The 22960-nt window shown below is 44.1% G+C and overlaps 2 protein-coding genes across 2 annotated transcripts; both read right to left on the bottom strand.

Annotated features, from left to right (window-relative positions):
* Positions 1-980: 980 nt before the first annotated feature.
* LOC310797233 (SUN domain-containing ossification factor) lies at positions 981-14276 on the bottom strand. The gene is made up of 19 exons (XM_083659589.1): positions 14154-14276; positions 13605-13722; positions 12239-12363; positions 12056-12123; positions 11826-11933; positions 10690-10795; positions 10005-10025; positions 9382-9437; positions 8160-8242; positions 6965-7030; positions 6809-6880; positions 6504-6594; positions 4869-6257; positions 4675-4762; positions 4081-4185; positions 2822-2979; positions 2196-2287; positions 1968-2023; positions 981-1641 (listed from the first exon to the last, which is right to left on the bottom strand). The coding sequence occupies exons 1-19, from the start codon at positions 14187-14189 to the stop codon at positions 1189-1191; spliced, it is 3291 nt and encodes a 1096-aa protein (XP_083515715.1). The 5' UTR covers positions 14190-14276; the 3' UTR covers positions 981-1188.
* A 451-nt stretch (positions 14277-14727) lies between these two features.
* Positions 14728-21076, bottom strand: LOC310796779 (uncharacterized protein; the record flags this gene model as incomplete). Its single annotated transcript, XM_083659013.1, has 5 exons — positions 20878-21076; positions 17529-17643; positions 15787-15909; positions 15115-15359; positions 14728-14866 (listed from the first exon to the last, which is right to left on the bottom strand). Exons 1-5 carry the CDS (start codon positions 20940-20942, stop codon positions 14728-14730), a joined length of 687 nt encoding a protein of 228 aa, XP_083515139.1. The 5' UTR covers positions 20943-21076.
* Positions 21077-22960: the final 1884 nt, after the last annotated feature.

The following is a 22960-nucleotide window of genomic DNA, read 5'->3' as shown; positions in this document are numbered from 1 at the left end:
GTTATTAAAAAAAAAGAGAGAGAAAAAAGATAAATATTTTTATGCAGCAATCAGTTTAAACTCCATTCCATTTTCTGGTGTTACAGTCCTTCCAAATGGTTTAAAGTAGGTCTATGTTTCCGTTTAATTTAAATTTTTTGTCTCTAAATCTAGCAACTAGAAGATTTATTCCTGCTAGCTTGCCATTCAATTTGGCCGCTGGCAGCAACAACAGAAAGCCATAACTGCTGCTGCCATCCATGTGCTAAAGAAATCACTTGTTGCTGATCAAATAAAAGATACTTCCTACTTGTCTGTAGGAGCTTTTGTAGTTTTATTCCTTGTAGTCCATTTGAGGTTGAATGAGCGCTCATCTTCTAGCACCAGTTAATATATACAGTGGCAACATCTTTCTGCCATAGTTTTGTGTTCTAGTCTTTCCTTTCTGACTATAATATACAGTAATATAGACGGTTTTCATGGAATTGTGTTGTTAGGAAACAGTTTGTAACCTGTATCCTGTCAGTTACTGCACTAACAAACACTGCAACAGGAAGTAAGGCAGGGGGGAATTTAGATATTGTCGAGTTGAAAACGTCTATAATCTCAGCTATATCTTTTCTGCTTATTCCACGTTCAATTTAGACGTAAATACTGATGTCTTTTGCCACTTCTGCGTGCTGTAGATCCAAACATTATTTTCTGTGTCAATTTTCTACGCTTTTATTTTGGAGGCAAAAAAATTAAAATAAGTCTTATTTCTGCTCATCTTTGCTGGTTTCTCACTCCAACCCTCTTGTCATCTCTCAGGCTGCTCACTGCTCAGTGTCAAGCTAGCAGCAAGTGCACAAAACGTTTAAGGATCTGGGGGAAACGCTTAAGTTGCAGCATATTGACAACAGTTTCAAAATGTCGATGAATCCCCTCAGGAAGTGTGCTCAATTGAGTCAATATTTACCATCAGACAGAAGAAAAGATTTTAATGGTAAGCTGGGAAGACCATTTCACTGGTTTGAGGCCTAACAAATATAGAAGTCTGACAAGGATTTAACAGAGAACATGAACTGAGAACAACAAAACTAAAGCTAAGAGTGAAGGGATTGTCTCATGTCAAAGCTTGAAGCTTCCTAGCTGCTACATGAAGTAAGATCCACCCTCCTTTCAGGAGAGTCTGGTGGTCAGTCAGGGGAGTGGAGAGTTTTTTCGACATCAAGCAGGACCTGAGAGGGGGGCGTGTACCCCAAATGTTCCTGAGCTCTGCTCTGTTTTCCTGCGCATGACGTCCTGCAGGACGGAGATGGGCAATGATTGGCTCGTCTGAACCAGGTCCACCACCACGTAACCGGGCTTGAGACGCCGGCGTCTTAAGGCCCGTTTCTCCGCCCTGGTCTTGGGCGGGGGGAGGCCGTCGCAGATTCGATTGCACGCCGTGGCGATGCCACAGAAGGAGGGGTCGTCCGAGTGGGAGGAGCCCTCGGAGCTGCCCTCCGAGGGCGAGTCTCTAAAGGTGGGCTGGAGTAACCGTCTCTTGGGGGACGCGGGGTTTGTGGCAAGAGGCACGCCGTTACAGACCAGCGCTCCGTTAGCCAGCTCTTTAGCAGCGTGGAGAGATGGTTTCAGAGTCTCCCCTTTCCCACTGGCTTTGATCTTACTGCGTCTCCTCTGTGTGGGCGACAAACGACAAGACAGATGCAGAAGGCTCGTTTCATGTGAACGCTCTTATGCTGCTATTCAATAAATCACCAGGAAGAAATCTCTAAGACAATGGACCCTTTTCACAGCCGCCATTTTGTGTCTATAAGGCAGGATAAACACAGGTGCAACCAACTCACTAATTAGGGCCCCAGCACTGGAACACCTGAATGGACTGGAGGTTGGAAACCCTAATTAATGTTTTGGTACACATGTGTTTATCCTGCCTTTGAGACACAAAATGGCCCCCGGTCTATACTCATATTCTGTAATGCACTAAATCCATCTTCACACACCTTTCTATTATCGGCAGAAAGTCTCTGTGTTTCCTCTGTGTGCAGCGTTTCTGGACCTGTGAGACAGAGAATGAGGCACATTTATACCAAGGCTAAGCACTGGGTGAGATCAAGATACACAATGATATTTACAATATACAATATCTATGTGGCGGGGGGGACTCACATGTAACCATGATTATTATCCCTGTGGCACTTATGTGCTACAACAGTTATAAATGTACTTGCCTTCAGTGGTGGCCAACTGGAATGACTCAGAGTTTAGCAGCGGATAGGACGCTCTCCTCTTCAAGCCTGAGTCATCACAGGAAGATGATTGCCTGTTTAGGAAATCAACACGTAACATTGGTTAAGACTAAGACATGATTTATGGCTCTGTGATCATTTAAGATTCCATCTGCAATGTTTTCGTTAAATGGACTGCATTTATATTGCGCTTTTCTAGTCTAACGACCACTCAAAGCGCTTCACAATATGCCTACATTCACCCATTCACACACACGGTCATTCATACACCAATGGTGGCAAGCTACCACGCAGGGTGCTGGCACGACCATCGGGAGCAACTTGGGGGGAGGTTCATTATCTTGCCCAAGGACACTTTGACATGTGGACTGGAGGAGCCGGGGATCGAACCAGCAACCTTCTGATTAGTGCACAAGTTACCCCTCTACCTCCTGAGCCACAGCCATGAATAACTATTAATAAATTGGCTTAAGAAGTAGGGGCTGTTAAAGCTAATGTAATGTGTTCAAAGATGCATCTTTTGACTCTACTGAGTCTCGTTAAGCACTTGTGCATGCCATTATTTGTGTGTTTCAGTAGAAAGTAACCCTGCAGAGTGGACTGGCTACCTTTCAGGACAGCAGTAGCTGTAGCTCTTGGGGATGGGCGGCTCCGGCTCTGTGTTTGGCAGCATGGTGGAGATGCGGCAGTGGTTGGCACACAGCAGCAGTCCCAGGAACAGACACAGCATCAGAGACAGCAGCAGGTAATTCTGCCTGTCTGACACCTAGGAGAGAGACAGCACCATCCATTATCAGATTAGCAACCGCTCATTAGCCAAGCGATGTGACAAGAGGAGGGACAGGAAATGACTGAGGCTGAACAACAGTGAGGCATGTAACACTAAACACTTGGGTGCTTTCACACCTGCCTGGTTTGGTTTGGTTGAATCGAACTCTGGTTTGTTTTCCCCCTCGTTTGGCAAAGTGTGAACACAGCAATCGCACTCGCGGTGCTCCGGTGCGGAAACAAAACAACCCGACCAAGACCTTGTTGGAGGCGCGTCTCGGGTCTGGTTGCAAACAAACTCTGGTACGATCCAACACAACTGCAGGAAGCATTGCACACTTTTGGATGAAACCAGTTCCCGTAGCCAGCTGTGCTGTGCGTTATGGGCTGAGCATTTCTTTATTTTCACAACATGCAGCACGATGAAGCCGAGTAATCGTGGACGGACGTGGACTCGTGAGGATGCAGTGCCTCATATTGGGGGTGCGGCGGTGAGACAAACAGAAACTTTTCACTTTACGTCAATCCTGACGTGATTTGTTGCCAAATTGCCATATGTTGTCACCACTACACGATGACCAAATGCCAAAAACTATGTGCCCCTCTCACCATTACACAATGCTACATGTGCAACGTTCATGTCTCGTTAACCGTCATCACACATTGCCGTTTGCTAAATGCACAACCTACAAACAAGAGAACCAACATTGTAAATACGTAAAAAGCACAGGCCAGCAAAAAGTAATTAGAATAACCTTCATCTGACACAGTGGACTGGACGCACATGACGCACACACACATTCTTATAATTTCAGCCTTCAAAAAATCTCTGGGAATTGATTTGTTCCATTCTGGAGATAATCACTGGGGCTCATGGGAAACCCTATCTGGACCGTTTGAGTTTTGGCTTTATGAAAGCGAACGGAACCAGCTAAAAAAGAAAAACAACGTATCATTCTCACATCAGGTACAAACCAAGGAAGCGGACTATTGTGAAAGCGCCCTTTATGAACCTTGGTCCTGAGGGGCAGGACTAAATAGACTCTGTTTGGATGGTGTTTTACTGATGAGGGCTTTATGCCTGCAGCTCTGTACCCACCTCACTCTGCAGCTGGCTGACCCTGACAGAGAGGTTGAGGACCAGCTGAGTCACGTTCTCCAGCTGGCCCTGCAGCAGCTGGATGGACTCTGTCTGACGCTGGTCCTGTGGGGGAGCAAGGCAATACATCAGGCGGCCAAACACACACGGGGGAAATACACACACACACACACACACACACACCCGCACACACACGCACACACACGCACGCGCACACGCACACACACACACACACACAAAAGACAATCACACTTTTGAAATGGTATGTTAAGGCATTATTAATAATTTAAAAGGTAGAATGCTTTCTAAAGAAGCTGTTTTTCTGTGGCCATTTGCATTCATCCTAGCAGGCATCTGGTTAATTAAACTGGGGATGCAATTGGAAGCAATCAATTTGATTCCCTCTAGTTTGAATAAATATGGTAGTGTGTGTGTGTGTGTGTGTGTGTGTGTGTGTGTGTGTGTGTGTGTGTGTGTGTGTGTGTGTGTGTGTGTGTGTGTGTGTGTGTGTGTGTGTGTGTGTGTGTGTGTGTGTGTGTGTGTGTGTGCGCGTGCGCGTGCGCGTATACACTTTTGTGTCTCTCCATTGCTCACCTGCTCTTCTGCTAGCCTGGAGGTGTTTTGGAGTTTAATAATGGTTTTGTTGAACGCCTTCTGCATCTCCTCCATCTGCCTTCGATACCTTGAAATAAAACATCAGTAGTCTTATTACCACACTTACTCACCTGCCTGACGACAATCTGTCCCTACTTGTCTGTGGTGCTGGTGTGCGTGTGCCTGCTCCTCACCTCTGGCTGAGCTGCTCCAGGTAGCGTCCGCTGAGCGACATGTTCATCTCCAGGGCCTTGATGCGGTTGTTGAGCCTCATGAACACGGACTCCTTCTGGCTGGAGCCGCCGTGCACCTGGTTCCCGTTTGCCTGCTCCGCACCATTGTTGAGCTCCGCGTAGAAGTCTGAGTGGGGCTGCGAGGAGGAGGAAGTTGGAGAGACGGCGGGAGGCAGCTGACCGTTGGCGCCAGACGATGTGAAGATGAGGTCCTCCAGGAGATCCTCCATTTTGGGTTCCGTGGTGACGGAGTGGCCGCCAGAGGGTTCGGATTCTACGACCGTGTTTGCGGCGGAGTGGGATGCTTCGGCGGGAGCGCTACCGTTTTCCGGTACAGCTGTAGGGGCGGGGTTTAGCTCTGAAGGAGGAGAGGAGGTGAGATGGACAGCCTGAGATTGCTCTATCACATCTGGGGTTTGGACGGGGGCGTCTAACTCTGGAAGGTCAAAATCAATGTTAGGCTTCTCCTCTGTTGGGGTCACTAACATCTCATCCACTGTGGCACTGACGCTGGATTTTGTGGAGGTGGAGGCGCTGATCGTGGCTGAAGGCTCCTCGTGCTTCTCTTCATCCGGCACATCCTGGCTCATCTCTGGTCTTAGCTCCTCGGCTGTTTCTTTAGAGGAAAGCTGTGGCAGCTCCACAGTCGGGGTAGGCTTGGCAGAGGAAGAGTCAGTGGTGCTGGCTTTGGGGAGCTTTGAGGTCTGACTGGGCTCCAGCTGCGGCGGCTCAGAAGAACCGGACTCTTTCTGGGCTTCTGTGAGGTCTGGAGGATGTGGTTCCTCTGATGGACTGGCACCCCTCTCACCCTGCCCAGGGGCATGGTCTTTTTCCTGGGGCGGATGTATTTCATTGTGGTCCTGTTGAGGTTCGGGGAAGGCGGAGGGGGAGAGGGGCAGCTGCCATGTGGGTGCTTGGATGTGGGGAGGAATCGTTTGCTCTCTCTCCGTGGTTTGGCATGTCCTCTTTTTGGACAGCAGGGCTGAGCACTGCTGCTGGAGATGCTCCTGGAGGGAGGCCGAGCAAGAGCATGAGGAAGAGTATGGGGATGATGAAGATAAAGGGAATAGTGCACAATAGTCTAAGCTTTCTTGCTCTCGCCCCTCCTGCTCCTTCTTCTCCCTCTCTTCCTCTGTCTCTTCTTCCTTATCCAGAAGGGTGATGGTAGCACTGATTGGTTCTTCCTCATCTTCCTGTAAAGGAGTGTTGAGCTTTTCCTCCACTGGAGGGAGCTCTAGCACGGTAGTGTCAGTAGTGGGTATTTCTGGAACAGAGGGCTCTGGTGAGGGGGTTTCAGTAGCAGGGATATCGGGGTCAGGGAAGGTCTGTACCTCTTCAGATTCAGGAGGACTAGAGAGGAAGAAGGACATTACAGTAGATGTCAGAGTAGTAAAGTCAGGCTGCAGTAGAATAGCAAAGAAAAATCACTTACAACTCAACTTCAAAATATCTGAATAGCATGGATAGCATTTAATACAACAGGTTTTAAACAATTTTCCACATTGTTTAATGAAACATGAATGTACTGTTTGACAACACTAGTTAATGGTTACAATACTGAGCGATGTTATGTGACTAGTACTGGCTGGTACTCACACTGAGACGATGTCTGCAGCGGTACCCTGTGTGCTGGTTTCAATTTGGGATGCCGGCTCGGTCATGTTCAGTTCCTGCGATGAAATGCTGCCTTCAAAGTAGAAAGAAGAAACGTTGCACTTTGACCACAGAAGTTACAGTGACTATGACAAACTGCCAACATCAGCAGTTTAACAAAAATGCGGCAACCTCAACAGTAGAGGACATCAACAGCAAATACTTGCGCCTGCATCTCTCTCACAAAATGGAGGTTGTGAGATGAAGCTGCATGTGAAGAGGACAGAGAAGCCCAAATGACTGCATACCGTGCACCTCCGGGCCTCCCCCAAGACCGTTGACGGCGTCGGCAATATTATTGACCATGTTCAGAATGGCATCTAAAAGAGACAATAAAAACACCATGAGGACTTAACACAGCCCAGGTTTGGGGTTGTAGTTGTGATTCAGATGCACTGACTTACCCTTAGCTGATCCAATCAGATTGTTGGAAGACTGGTCTTCACCTGGCACGTACCCAGGAGGATTATCTGTAGAGAGCAGAGCCTCCATCAGTGCAATCGAGGCATTTGTATTCATCTAATAATTCATATCAACCTCACACCTATACATGTTAAAGGGGACCTATTCTTTGCCATATTTTGCCTCATATATAAATTACATACTGTCACAATGTTGGATGTTCATATTAAACATGGCCAAAGTTTCAAATAATGAGGTAAACCTAGGTGAAAGTTATCCCCATTAGAAGAAATTGCAGGATTTCGACTGCTCTGACCAAGACAGAAGTTACAAGATTTGAACGAGGAACACAGGGTCTAGGTTTATTGTTTATTTAGGATCCCCATTAGTCATGACCACAGTAACAACTATTCTTCCTGGAGTCCACAAAGAACAAGACATATCATTCAAACATCACACATTGATCAGTTCATCTCAACAACACAAACTAGATGTTTCTGTCACATTCATCATCAACAGTTAAAAAGAAAAGAAAAAAAGAAAAAAAGGAGAGATATGTATATCAGATCAGGTGATGTCAGATAGACCCTGATTGTCTGATTGGTCATTTGCTCCAGCCCCCTGCATTGTTCAAACCATACCCAACCACCGGGATCCTATGAAGCCAGCCTTGAGTGTGTGATGTCACAATTCACTCTACTCTACCAGACTTTACAGGCTAAACCTTTTTGATAAATACACACATTCACACAACTTTAACACTACATATACATAAAATCCTTCAGCTACTTCCGCTCTCACTCGCAATGTCAAAATACTGTATACACGTCACGATGTGATGTATGATTTTTGAGATGTTAAAGTTTGTTTGACACTAGTGTGCCATTCTTTTTCACAGTGGTTTCTGTTGTCAGCTAAAGTGTAGAACGGAGCATTTCAGGCAGAAGCTGAATTGAGGGGCTTCATAAAGCGACAGTAGATAAGATAAATAAGGACTTTTGTTTAACTGTGACACAAGCAAAGCTACTCTAGTGGAGTCCCAGAATAAAATAATAATAAATTATATAAACTCTTTCATTGATAGGGTTACACTGAATAGCGAAATGATGCAACATTGTAACTAGCACACTGTAGTGTTTCAACTGACCACAACACTATTTGGAATTGTAGCTAAGCTATTAAATATATGATACTCACCTAAGTCATCATCGGGATCGTCTGGTCTCTCTGAGGGTTCTGCTATCTCCTCATACTCTTCTACCATGCTGGTCCCAAACACCCTGGAGGACAAAGCACATCAATAATATCACTATAAGATGATTAGATAAGAAATGTAACCCTCCAAAAGGATTCCTAAAATGAAATATGGTTAATTTCTAAAGAGTCTTCAATGGTCACTAGGGGGCAGACATACAGTAGCTACTCTAAAATGGTGCGTTCCTTTATCGCAAAATAACTGGGATGTGGAAGCTAAATTACATCACATCTGTTTTGTTAGCGTTCCATTTGCAGAAAACTGGAGCTGGGAAGTTCACTGTTCATTGGTCAGATCCAGTCGCTAGCCATTGTTAGCAATAACAGTTGATAACAAGGCATTTCGCTGCATTTTGCATGTCCACACACAGATAGAAGATAGGCAGTGCTGTGTGTACAGCTGATTTAGACACAAACAAGACAGAAGTGCTAATAAACAGCATTTACAATTTATATTATAACTACTGTTGTTGCGCGGAGCAGCCATCTTGGATTTTTGAGGTCGGGGCTGCTGAGGCTCCTACGAGTTTGGAATAGGAAATACCAGCTCTGGTGACGTCACCGTCCCAGCTCATGACCTTTGACCCGTAAATATGACCACTTCCCAGTTATAAAGGAATGCACAAAAAGCCCTGCAAAACTGTATGTAAAATGGGAAATCATCACTACAGCAGGTATTTCCAACAAGTTGGTGTTAGACTAATCACACACAAATTTGGCACAAATGTTGAGTTATGAATAAGTTATATAAAACTAAACAAGTCAGATGCCCAGTATACTCGTTTACTACTCCCTAACAATAACTATTTTGAGAGGTCCGATCACTGGTAGAAACAATATGTTGTGCTACAAAGTGTCGGTTTCCACAATTCCTACTACTTCTGCTACAGTATGCCCGCTGACTTCAATCCACTTTTCCTTTCACAATTGTGAAAGTGCCGTGAGGTGTAAGGGTACAATGTAAGCTACATCATTACAATATATCATGTAATTTGACACCTTCTTCCATAAATTGAGTTTAGGTAATATGTTGTATATTTGACCCCAGAAGATAAGACTTCAAAACACTTCTTTCCATATTCCATAGTCATATTTTACACCGTCTTTAGAGTCAATTATGAAAGCTTTACATTGCCAAAGTTTCAGCCATTTTATTTACACTCACCGTATGAGACTGAGGGGACAGAAATGTTCTGAGCCAAAGTGAGAGACCAGCTCCACCTAGAAAAGAAAAGAAAAAAAAAAAATGATAATGATTACATATTGTAATGGAGATGGGCATTGTGCTCTGTATTATGCTCCAGGCCATTCACCACTCTCAGCAACAATTACGTTATATGCAAACTGCAAAGTCATGAATTTGTTTTGTAGTCAAATCAAAACAATGGGTTCAATTCAAATGTTGATGGGAGTTGTAAGCGAGTGCATTGGCAGGGAGTTACTGGGCGAGTGCAGTTTGAAGCTGTGGGTGGATCAGTGTTAGTTTAGTTAAGTTACATTAACTGACATAATATGCTTTATTATATTAAAGTCAACAGGCATTGATTTCATGAATAATCAAATATGTATTATTAGTGTGCGATAGGATTGCCCTGTACAAACTGGATTTCAAAGGATTATTTACCAGCATAAGCTAGTCCTGATTCTGATTAAACATGTTCACCAGCCCACTCAAAACACAAAACACATCCCCCCTCCACCTTCTACATCATCATCATCATCATCATCATCACCTCCACCTTCTCTCCTCAACTCAACCACAGACCTCTACAAGAAAAGCAGGCTAACCTTTATGTACTTGGTGAACATCTGAAGCAAGAGAAACAGAAGAGAGAAACAATTAAAGAGAGGTAAACATGCATTCAAACAGGACCAAAGAGTCTATGTTGCTTTTGATGAGAGACACTTTCGAGGCAAATGTGCAGTGCTGCCAATTGTCTCTCCGACTCGGGTATGACCACAGCTACAATGTGAGGTATATTCTGTCCAAAGTGGCTTATTCACATTTTAGCCATTTAGCGGATGCACTTATCCAGAGCGACCTATCACCTTATGTAGAAGAGACAGTCTGACTTGAGAGGCTAACAGGAAGTGTAAACACACAATCGGAAGTTCTGATTGTGTTTACACTTCCTGTGACTCATAAACCTGAGTCAAACTAGGTTTGACCAGGTGAGTCAGACTAGTTTGAGCAGGTAAAACAGCCGGCGTTTTGAACAGGAAGTCGTGACACATTGGGTCAAGTGGGCGGAGCTACATAAGGTGAATAGCACCAACACAAATAAGAGTATTAGCAACTAAAATCGTGCAGAGGTCAGCCTTCTATTCCACTGACCAAAGAAGAAGAAATGGAATAAAAGCGAAGGAGGCACATGCCACTAAAAGATTGCAGTGCTTGTTCTATATGAATACAGAATAAAGTAAAGAAACAGACGCGGCGGCTGTGCGAGCAGGAAGGAGTTGTGCTGCTCACCTTGACATATTTAGCATAGATATGCTCGTCCAAAGGGAAGTTCTGGACTGTGCGTTCATCCCGGGCATGAAAGGTCCCCAGCTTCTGCCACTTGTTTGTCGGATATCTGAGGAAGCAGAGTTATCCCACACAGTCATCACACACAGAGTCATCACACACACAGTCATCCCACACAGAGTCATCCCACACACTGTACCAAATTCACCCAACTGGCTATTTGGGGGCCAATGATTAGACCTAGCGAGCCCATTGGAATGTCCGATGCCGACTTTGACAATTCAAATTTTATATCAATTCTGCTTGTTTTGAAAGCGTCTTTGTTGAATCATACTGTAGCACAGTTTTCACTAACTGTAGCATGAATAATGTTCTGTGTAACATTTTCTAAACAGGACCAGAGTTATTATTATATTATTCATATTTTTATTTATTTATTTTTCCCCCAATAAAATTGGCCTAGTAGAAAGTCAGACATCTCTTTGTAAGAAATCAGTAACATCAGTACAGTGCTGCTGATATTGTTTTTATACCTATGACATAGTCTCGGTTTCCAGACGTTTGGTGAGCGGCAATGCAATGTTTCATTGTTCCAATATAGAGCAAGACACTGATGTGCTGCAAAGAGAGTTTATACCTGTTGTTTATTTTACAATAATTTTTCCTACCCGGAAGTGGTCCGCTTGCTACTGTGAGTCATCAGCAGGCTCTGTAACGTAGCCTCGGGAGTCAGGCTTATCGCTGGGGGAAAGACCTCTAGCCGCCGGGGCCGGATGAAACACGTCCTATTAACAGGTTATGTTTGTTTCTAAGTGATTAATATGTTTCTCCGCAAACGCGACAGCACCGGTTCTGCATGAGCGTCACTGCTCCCAGAAAGCAGGCCCGCCCACAACACTCATGATTGGTTCTCCGATGCAAGGCTTCCAACAGCACCACCTAACGTTATGAAAAGATTTAAATAGTAATATTCTCAGTCTTACAGTAGTGAAACGGATTAAGACTGAGAACTGAGTCTACCTATGACATAACAGAACTTTTCCTAAATAGTATCAAATATGAGTAGCTGCAGTACAAACCAAGGTCAAACCTCTGGTTCTGTCACGGTAGCTACATCCGTATTTGTATACAGTACAAACCTATCGCTGATGGAGACCAAAAAGTCTTTGGGCGTGGAAGAGAACAGCTCAAAGTTAGCAATGTCGAATTGCTTCAACTGGATGGGCTCACAGAGCTCAATAATAAACCTGCCAGAGACAAAGAGAGAGAGAATGTAGAAAATGAGGTTTAGGACTGAAAAGGAATGACCTTTTTACCCGATTTATTTACTTTTTAATGCAGTGATGCATTTAACACACATTATACATACCAGATTTTATTGCTACATGGGTTTAGCATGTACAGGTCCATATTCTCCTTCAATATAGCTGAGGTGCTCTGTGTGGAACAAATCAACAATTCATCATCCGCTTGTATTTGTCATCATGACAACTACTAATACAACAGACGGGATCCTGTGTTGATGGCTATATAGAGAACATACTGTACATACCTTAGATTCTGGGTTAGAGCCAAGGATCTTAGCTCCACACTCCACTGAGGCATAGTTGTTGAAGTTCTTCTGCACCTTCTTCACAGGATGAGAGCCGCCGTTGGTGGAGGTATGAGTAGCCTGAGCTACAGAGAAGAACAAATACCGAATAGAGACAATTTATATTTGAGTTTTTAAAAACTGACAGGACATAATTGTGCAGTAGAGGTAACAGACTAGTCGACTATCAAAACCACTAGTTGACACTGTGCGTCATAGTCGACTAATCGTTCATCTGTGGTTTTAGGAATAAACAATCTAAATGAATAAATCAATTTAACATAGATTTGTTTGAACAATAATTTTCTACGTTATGCCATGTTAAAGAAACAGAATTTAAGGTATTTAGAGACAGAAAGACTCCCGTCTCGTCTATGTTGTTACTACAGTCAGTCGGTTTAGCGGCTCATTTGTAAACAGCCTCTCAGAGCCAATCGAGGACAGTATTTCACACACCCCCAGGTTGGTCCCGCCTACATTAGTTAACCCTTTACTGGCTGTTTTTGAGTAACCTGACGCTGCCAGATGGACGGTATAGCTCCACATAGTTTCACTAAACCAGTCGATCTGGGAATGAAGTAACCAGACCCGCTGACGGAGGCGGGCACTTTTTCCAAGCTACTTGTCAGGTGATTGGATGACCCATCTGTCTATCACCGCTGGTGCGTGTTAACTTCAACCAATCAGATCGCCATGCCTCTGACGTCACGTTTGCGACCGGAGGAAGGTGCCTGTCTATCATTGATTGAGTCCTCACCGTCCTCACGGTCGTAAAGTCACCTTCGAAGCATTTAGTTAGAATATAACGAACTAGTTGTGTGGCTTAGCCTTCCCAAATGTTGAGGGTCGTTTTTTAGAATTTAATACATAGAATTGGGAACATTACATTCAATTTCATTCAGACTGCCTGTCACTTCCGCGGCAGCAGCCATGTTGACGAGTGAAAAGAACTACAAAGACCATGTACCCACTACTTGCCCAGACGAGCCTGAGACCGCCTACGGCTGCTGCTGATTCGTCGGGCTGGCATGGCTCGACCAATCATCTTAACTGCCTGTGCATGACAAGATGGATACGTCGAGAGAATCTCTTTTGATCTCGCGAGGTTATCCATCTTGCAAGCAAGGTTAGTTTTTGAGACCTTTTTGACAAGAATGTATAATTTTTTATTGGGTGAAAAAAATTACGACATATCTCCCGTGACTAGTCGACTTTTAGGAGTGGTCGATAAAAATGCAGTAGTCATGAATGCCCTATTGTCCATTTCATGTACACAGAATTTGATTTGACCTACATAGCTTTATGAGCGGGAAAAATACACTCTTACTCTTCTCGTTCTCCACCTCCAACATCTTCCTCTTCCACTCATCAAAGGGGAGGATGTCCTCTGGCTCTTTGCTGCTCACAGTGGAATCAGATTCTGTGACGACAGTGGAGCTCAAACCCTGTCAACGATAACGAGAATGGGAACACCTCCTCTGGGATGGCGGAGATACGAGAGGAGAATAGTTCAAATGCAGGGCCATATGATTTCTGCAATGCAGAAAAAATGCTCGGAATCATGGAATTTGGTAATAAAAATGGAATCAACTGTATAACGTGGTTGTTGCAGAATTTTCTGTAGTTTGGCTGAAAGTAGGTCTAATTATCAAAACCAAAAGTAGGCCTAATTATTGTAGTAGCTTAAATGATTTCATAATTGTAAAAAAATAGCCAAGATAAATAAATCAGTTTTCGATGTGTTATGACGGGGGTCGGTCTTACGTCACCTCACAACTTGGTTTGCACTTTGAGAGTGGGGGGGATATGGAAAAAAAAAAAAAAGCATTTCATATGGCCATACAAATGGTATCCGAGGTCAGGATGGTCATCATACCTGTTCTTTCAGCATGTGCGATGTGTTGGCCTCCATACGCTGGGTGCCGTGACCCGACTGAGGACTCAGTGGCGGGTCAGTGAGGGTTTTGGTACCGGCAGTGTGAGCATCTAAAGTGTTCTCCAACACCACTGGAGGACTGCAGGAGGGACAGAAGAGCATCACTGCTTTGTTACAGACGGCCAGAGCTAGACTTGTCTTTTCAACGTAACCTTTATCATCACCACATCCCAAAGGTGGTCGGGCTTATCGGCTCATGGAACAAAAAGAGTTACAAACATGCAGACCTGCCAATTAATACGTGAACAGACGATAAAGCTCGGATTGAAAAGACAAGTGTAATTGCCACAAGAATAACTCATAATGGCACGGGTACTAGTAAGGCAAGAGTTAGTGCAAGAACAAGATTATTATGCCGTGGCTGTCCTGTCCTATCAATTAAAAGGGGCTCCAATTAAAGCTGATTAAATGGCAATTAAATTAGACTCTAAACCACTTCATCATAGCTAACATTCATGTCAACTTTGTAACGATGCAAGAGAGGTGTTCTTTTCTTAGGGTTCTCTTTAGCTTGCTAAATAGCCTGCAGGATCGACAGCACCCACCTAGCATCATCATATGGGTTGTCCTCTTCTGTTTCACAGTCAGCTGGGACCACGTCAGCATCACTGAGCTCAAGTGCAGGAACTTCAGGTACAACATCGTCTGTAACACTGAAGTGAGAGTGAGACAGTAATGCATATAATTATATTTCATTGTTGTCATTATGTTGGGAATTGATTAAAGTTGAGCAAACATTGAAGCAGCAAGCTTCAAAAGAAAAAACGGGGGTTATGTTTATAGTCATAAGGTTACTGAGCAACCAGAGAACTTAAGCGAATTGAATAGCTCGTAATAAAGCAAAAGAGAAACATTTTAAATGAGCCTTTGAACGAGCTTCATTGTAATTATTATGGCCTGCCTGTTAGGGGTGTCATCCTGGGTGGTGAGGATGCTGGGGTGGTCTTCAGGCTCAGCAGCAGGAGTAGTGATGGGGCCAGAGGATGGGGGTGAGGTCTCAGATGAGGAGGCAGAGTCCTGGTCTTGAGTAATGGAGGTTTCTGGAAGTTGTTTTTCTGAGTCTTGCTCAGGTTCTGGCTCTGGTTCTAACATGCCCTTCTCTGGCTCAGGGTCCACTTCTGCAGCAGGTTCCTCCACTTCCAAGACCTGAGATAATCAGAAAGATATTGAGCTGTCAGATAAACGGTTAGCCCATTAAAGCTGTTAGCCCATTAGCTACAGTAGAGCAGGAGTGAACTACTAAAACTCTTAATGCTTTACATGTTCCAGGAACAATCGATGAGCCATATGGATACAGTACATAATATCCAAGTCTGAATCTGTCATGCTACTCAGGAGAGAGCCAGAGACGACACAATCCAAACAGGCCTTCAACATCATTACTCACATGCATTAAGCAAGTCTCATATGGCTATGGTGTTGCTGTGTTTCAGCACAGAATCATGCATCACAATTTATTTTTGGGAATAGTCTTGATGACAAGTGGAATCGCATAGTCCCAAAGACGTTTGTATGTTCATGAAAAATATTACAGATGAAATGCCAACAAAATTATCTTAACAAGCATAAAAACCTCTGCATCTTGTTCTTTATTGTCCAGTCCCTGTGTTGCCAGCTCCTTTGGCTGATCATCTCCCTCTATCAGCTGCTCATCTTCAGACAGAGACTGGTCATGTAACACCCAACTGGCCTCAACCTAGACAATACATTAACACACAGCAGGACCAGCATTAAGATGGTTTAGTCACAGAATCCAAATGACCCACAAATCACATCAGCCATGTACAACATATCCATCGACTGGTCCCTACAGTATATTCAGATGTTGTCTAACTGCTGATATTTTTTATTTGCATCTGGCGTGGTGGCAGGTCTCCTATGTGGTTGAATACACTAATAAAAACTTCATGGAGTGTATGAGATATTACTCTCTTTTAGGATTGGTATGACGTGTACAATTGTATTATCTGTTTCTATGTTTTTCTTTATGACCAATTGTTTTCTATTAGCCTTTTATGCTGCCTCTTGGACAGGTCATCATTGTAAATGAGAACTGGTTCTCACTCAGTTGACCTACCTGGTTAAACAAAGGTTAAATAAATAAAATAAGTGAGTATGCAGGAACCAGTGAAAGGCCTGCATAGTGAAGCAACTGTTTGGTTGTAGGTCTCCATAGCTAGCACTACCTTGTGATGGTGAGTATTTTCCCCTGGGTCTTCCTCCACAGCTAGCACTACCTTGTGATGGTGAGTATTTTCCCCTGGGTCTTCCTCCACAGCTAGCACTACCTTGTGATGGTGAGTATTTTCCCCTGGGTCTTCCTCCACAGCTAGCACTACCTTGTGATGGTGAGTATTTTCCCCTGGTCTTCCTCCACAGCTAGCACTACCTTGTGATGGTAAATATTTTCCCCTCGCTCTTCCTCCACAGCTAGCACTACCTTGTGAAGGTGAGTATTTTCCCCTGGGTCTTCCTCCACAGCTAGCACTACCTTGTGATGGTGAGTATTTTCCCCTGGGTCTTCCTCCACAGCTAGCACTACCTTGTGATGGTGAGTATTTTCCCCTGGGCCTTCCTCCACAGCTAGCACTAGTACCTTGTGATGGTGAGTATTTTCCCCTGGGTCTTCCTCCACAGCTAGCACTACCTTGTGATGGTGAGTATTTTCCCCTGAGCCTTCCTCCACAGCTAGCACTACCTTGTGATGGTGAGTATTTTCCCCTGAGCCTTCCTCCACAGCTAGCACTACCTTGTGATGTTGAGTATTTTCCCCTGGGTCTTCCTCCACAGCTAGCACTAGTACCTTGTGATGGTGCGTATTTTCCCCTGGGTCTTCCTCCACAGCTAGCACTAGTACCTTGTGATGGTGAGTATTTTCCCCTGGGTCTTCCTCCACAGCTAGCACTACCTTGTGATGGTGAGTATTTTCCCCTGGGTCTTCCTCCACAGCTAGCACTACCTTGTGATGGTGAGTATTTTCCCCTGGGTCTTCCTCCACAGCTAGCACTACCTTGTGATGGTAAGTATTTTCCCCTGGCTCTTCCTCCACAGCTAGCACTACCTTGTGATGGTGAGTATTTTCCCCTGGGTCTTCCTCCACAGCTAGCACTACCTTGTGATGGTAAGTATTTTCCCCTGGCTCTTCCTCCACAGCTAGCACTACCTTGTGAAGGTGAGTATTTTTCCCTGGGCCTCCACAGCTAGCACTACCTTGTGATGTTGAGTATTTTCCCCTGGGCCTTCCTCCACAGCTAGCACTAGTACCTTGTGATGGTGAGTATTTTTCCCTGGGTCTTCCTCCACAGCTAGCACTACCTTGTGATCGTAAGTATTTTCCCCTGGGTCTTCCTCCGAACTGATGTCCTGTGTGGGTAGGAGCCTCTGGGCCTCTTGGTGCGGCTCTGTGCAGACGACATAGCAACTAGGATGCCTATGGGACAAAGAGGCACAATCAGAGACACAAATAGAAGCATTTTGTCGGCTTGTCTGAATATGGGTCATCGTAACGAGGCAAGAAAAATCCTCCTGGAATCTGGGATAGAAGCTTAAGAGGCTTAGATTGGAATAATATGGGTATTCGTCGCTCTCAAGCAAGCTCAATTTGAATGTCATGAGTCGTGACTCGTGAGTCATAAACAGAAGAAGCTGCTGCCCAATGTGACAGTGTGATGCAATGAGAAAGGCCAGGTGGCCTGCACAGTGGACACTGACGTGGACAGTTTATCTTATCTGTATGCAGAGTCAGGGCTCAGGGAATGCTCTCAAAGTCAAAAAGGCACACCCCCTAACTAATGCTATGCTGCACAGAGGAAAAACAACAAGACGCAAACAGCTGTGATGACATTGTGTGCTTTTTTTATGCATAACAGTTTTGGCTAATTGGCTAGTATTTAAATTCTCATGTAATATTGTTTGAAATATAACTGTCAGCAAAATATGATCTGGTAGAATAATGAATGGATAACATTCACCTCTTTCGTATGTGATATGTATTGCCTAAATTGTGTAAAGTAGGCTATATTAATACCCTCTACTTTACTTATAAACATAAAGAACACAGTGCTGTTAGATGACCTGTCGGAAAAACGGCCAGTCACTATGTCCACTCCTCAGACTCCTGGCAGGGAAACAGCTATAATCAGTGGTTTAAACAGGTTTTACAACAGTGGCAATGATCTCACATTCCTATGGGGGAGAAAACGTTGTGCTCCAGTAAGTTTAAAAGGCCCCAAACCAACAACACCATCATCGTTCACATCTTTGTCAACAATCCAGGCCGTTATCTAGATTCTACTTAGGATTTCAGGTCAAGTATTTCACTTGGCCACTGGGCTGGCTGGCTGGCTGGCTGGCTGGCTGGCTGGCTGGCTGGCTGGCTGGCTGGCTGAACTTGTTTGTTGATCCGAGTGAAACAGCTCGAGTCATAAACACTGAAATGAACAACAGTGTGTTTGTCTACTAATTGAAAGCCAGTAGCCATAATGTACAGTAACTCCCAAAGGAGCTTGAGTGGTGTTAAGGCATGGCTTGCATGAATAATTGAATAGATAGCTATAAACAAAAGGTTTAAAGTAGTACACTTTGCATACAAAGTGGTAGGAAACGCTTCATCTTGGTGGCATAGAAAAAGGTGCTAAAAGCGGATACATACTGTAGATAGTACAGCGCATACAATGTTTCGTTTTACAAATATCGGGACAATTTCCAGCGATGGCAGTATCGCTGGATGCGGAGAAAGCCTTTGATCGAGTGGAGTGGAAATATTTGTTTTATGCACTTCCCAAATACAGATTTGGACCGGTTCCTATGCAATGGATCCTCCACAAAAAGATGTCCCTGAAATATGCAGGACATACATGGGATTAACTGGTACAACAGAGCTTCAGTATTTGACATACACGCTACCTCACCCTGTTCTGTTCCATTGACAAAAACAATAAAGTCTTAACTTCAATTCCAGGGGTAGGAGTGCCACACTGCCACTCCTGCCACAGCCCCTCCTCCTGACTAGAGAGAGTGAGCTGGATATCAATGAGTGGTCAGCCAACTATGCAACCGGACGCAAGAGATAAACACATGTGATTAACACATGTGACACACCACCACCAGTGCAAAGAGCAACTGTGTGTGTGTCCATTCACTTGCCTATCCTTGTGACACGTCTGTGAATGACATAATGTGCAGGTAATTATAGAGAAAAGGAGGTTTTGCAAATGACATGATCATTAATTACTAGACGTCCTCAAGATAGAACAAAATCCTACGCAATTATTAAAAGATAGTACGACTATGGCTTTACCCAAACAATGAGTTGTGTGTGTGGAAGGATCAAATGCTTCAATCCCACTCCTTTGTTTGCATACCTTTATACCTTTCATGTTTCTTTGGAAAAGCAACAGTTTTTGTCAGGTTCATTCAACAAACAACCAATAATCATATAATAAGAATGCAAAGTGCCAGTGAAGTGGACTATGAAAAAACCCGCTGGTGAGAGTGAGGAGAGGCTGTACGCATGCAACTCTGTGAGCGACGCCTGACTAAATGGCCAGTCACACAGGGACGGGTGCTGCACTGATTGCTCTTTTGTGTTCACTTTGTTCTTTTTTTACTGTTGCTTTTCTTTTCCTTGTCTATTTGTTTTCTTGTTTCATTTCTCTTGTTTCTGTTTTATTGTATGCTTTGTATGGATTATTGTTATTATAGTAAGGATTCCTGTCTCTCCCTATATTGTGTTGTTTCCATTTTGTCCGTTTCTGTTTCGAAAATGTGGCAGAAAAAAAGTATTCCGCTAGTTTGGTTAAACTAGTCGTTCGCCCGCCTGCTCTATTGGCATTCGCAACGCACAATTGCCATCAAATCATCAGTGATGTCAATGATGATGACATAATTATTGACCAAAATCATCTTGGTCAATAGATCATCCTATGACATCATCACGCACTGATGATGTCATAGGCATTGTGACAGCATCATCAGTGGGACAAACATAGAAACAGACAAAGCCCACTGGCTCACTTTTTATATACAGTAGGACCTATGACATCATCAGTGATGTCACAATGAAATCATCAGTGATGTCACAAATGCCTATGACATCATCAGTGGGACAAAAATTGAAACAGAGAACAGACAGAGATTGCCCACTTGCCCCTTTTATATCACACACATGTCTACGGCCACTGACTGTAGATTCAGCAGCACCAGGCTCAGTCCACATTGTTTGGGGCAGTCATGGATGTGTTCACGTCAGGTTTCTCTCATAAACTACTAGCTACATAAGATTCCCAACAGCTAACGTTAGTCCTTAGATGGGTTTCATTGACAGAGGGCAGCTGATCAAGCCAAGTCTACCGGCTAACGTTATAAATTGAATGACATTGGCTGTGTCAGTCTCTGGTGGGGACGTCTTGTTTATTTCCTGTGTTATAGCTGGCTAGCACCTGAGAGAACAGCTGAAGCTAACGGGTAAAGCTGACGGGAAACACAGCACAGCCAGGTGCCACATCACAGGCAGCATAATAACAATTCGTTAGCTAGCTAGCTAACTCGCACAAAGTGTTCTATCTGATGTTATGTAGACAGACAATTTGGAAGCATAGTCAAAGTTTGTCAACTGAATTAGCTCATACTGTAATATGAATTATTAACGTTTGTAGTAACTTACCAACTGACTAAAGCCACAAATAGCCACACTGACAAAACTCGCCATAACAGTTGTGTCATCATCATCCTCCTTCTGCCAGGGGGACCGACATCCTCGCCGTGGTATGAGAAATATATCTCAATTCTAGCTAGCTTAGTTGTCTCTAGCTATCCTTTTAGCAGCTAAAATGTAGCTACTACGCGGAACTTTACCCGCTGTGGTCGAGTTGGCTTGGCTAACGTTAGCTGGTTTCACTCTTGAAGAAATGTGATGCCAAACAACCTGAGCGCTAAGCTACCAACCAACTGTCAGCGCATGTCAGCAGCGTTCTGTCCAATGACAAGACAACGAAGCTGTTGCGCAGTTCAAACAAACGGAGCGTGTTGTAGGGTTGGTGCTGGAATGGATCGGCCGGATGGACGACTCTGACGCTGACTGGCTTGGCCTGATACTTTACCAGAAACTTAACCAATCATCACTTCTCTTGCCTAAACCAAACCTCCTCCGACCCTCCGACCTATCCATTCCAGCACCAGTCCTTCTGCTTGCCTGTGTGGGTGGAGCTTCGAGCCATGCTGCCTTCAAATGTTGCAAAAAAACAAACAAAAAAACACATTATCATTATCATCATCATCAGTGTATCTGTTTGTCTGTCCCACTGATAACATCATCATTGATGTCATAAATCCCACTGATGACATCATCAGTGATGTCATAAATCCCACTGACATAATCAGTGATGTCATAAATCCCACTGATGACATCATCCGTGATGTCATCAATCCCATTGATGACATCATCAGTGATGTCGTAAATTCACTCACACACCAAAAAGAAGAACAAGAGGCTGAGGGAGAGGAAGAGAGGGGGGGAGAGACTGAGGGAGAGAGAGGAGAGAGGAGAGGGGGGGAGACTGAGGGAGACATGCGCCAATAGCGCAAGCAAGGCCACACAGCAGCTGAGCTGCAGGCAAGGCCGCGCAGCGGGCGAGCTGCGAATGTGAGCTGCAGGGCCAGCTCAGAGAGCTGCTGGACGGGCAGGTCATTTGGAGCCTAGGAATCAAGTGCACATACCTGGTGTCAACAGACGATTGTAAAAGTGATGCATCATTGTTCCATTCATTTTCTTTTTCTATTTGTTCATTTTATTTGATCAGAAATTATACTTAAGATCATTTTAATTATTTTAAAATTGTTAAAATTGTTTATTTTGTGGAACCCAATTGTGATTCTATTACATATACATCTGAATGCCAAATGAGTTGTTAGCACCATCTTCTGGCTAAAACGATGTACTATATCTTATTTGTGAAGATGCATGCCAGTAAAGGGTCTGCTCTGCATAGTGAATCTACTGTATTCCCTGGCCCAAACACCCAGTAGATGAGATAATAAAGACTCCACTAACAGAGAAAGACATTATGAGGAAGAAGTTTATTGAGGAGCGATACAGAGACACAGAAATTACAACTGACGCAATTCCCCAGTTAACGTTATGCCCTCTGCTAAACAATGCTGCCTCACTACTACAGGAAACCATATTGTTGTCGTTCTTCGGCTGGATATTTTAAGTGTGTGTTTCTCTTTCTACAATTAGCTTTGGCAATACAGAATTGTAATTCATGCCAGTAAGGCAGTCTAAATTAGAGAGAAGAGAGTATTTAGTGAATAGAGACATAGAGAACAATTAAAGCGCTAGGATCCTTGATGAGGTCATTATAGTCCACAGGTACAGTACCTCCTTATCATTACCTATATACATGAGAACACAGTTTAGGCCCACGTACACAATAACAAACTGACAGAGAGCACTTGAACATTGACAATACCACCTTAAGCTCTGACACAGATGCTGACTGACTGACTGACTGGCCTAACTGGCTGTGAGAGCAGGAGAGGGAGCAGAGAACAGAGGGGGTTTGGAGCAGGGCAGAGTGCTGGTTTTGATGTGCATGGAGTTGCATGTGTCAAACCTGAGGAAAAGGCTAAATGGAAACATCTCAATGCTTGTCCTTTGCTCGTTCGCAGAGGGACTTGCATTTTTTTTGCCACATTAATTAGCGTTTATTCTTTTTTCTTTTTTTTCCCAAGCAGCAAGGTGCAAT

Source organism: Poromitra crassiceps, assembly GCF_964638095.1.
Source record: "Poromitra crassiceps genome assembly, chromosome: 23".
Taxonomy (NCBI): domain Eukaryota; kingdom Metazoa; phylum Chordata; class Actinopteri; order Beryciformes; family Melamphaidae; genus Poromitra; species Poromitra crassiceps.
This window is presented reverse-complemented; position numbering and strand designations above follow the sequence as displayed.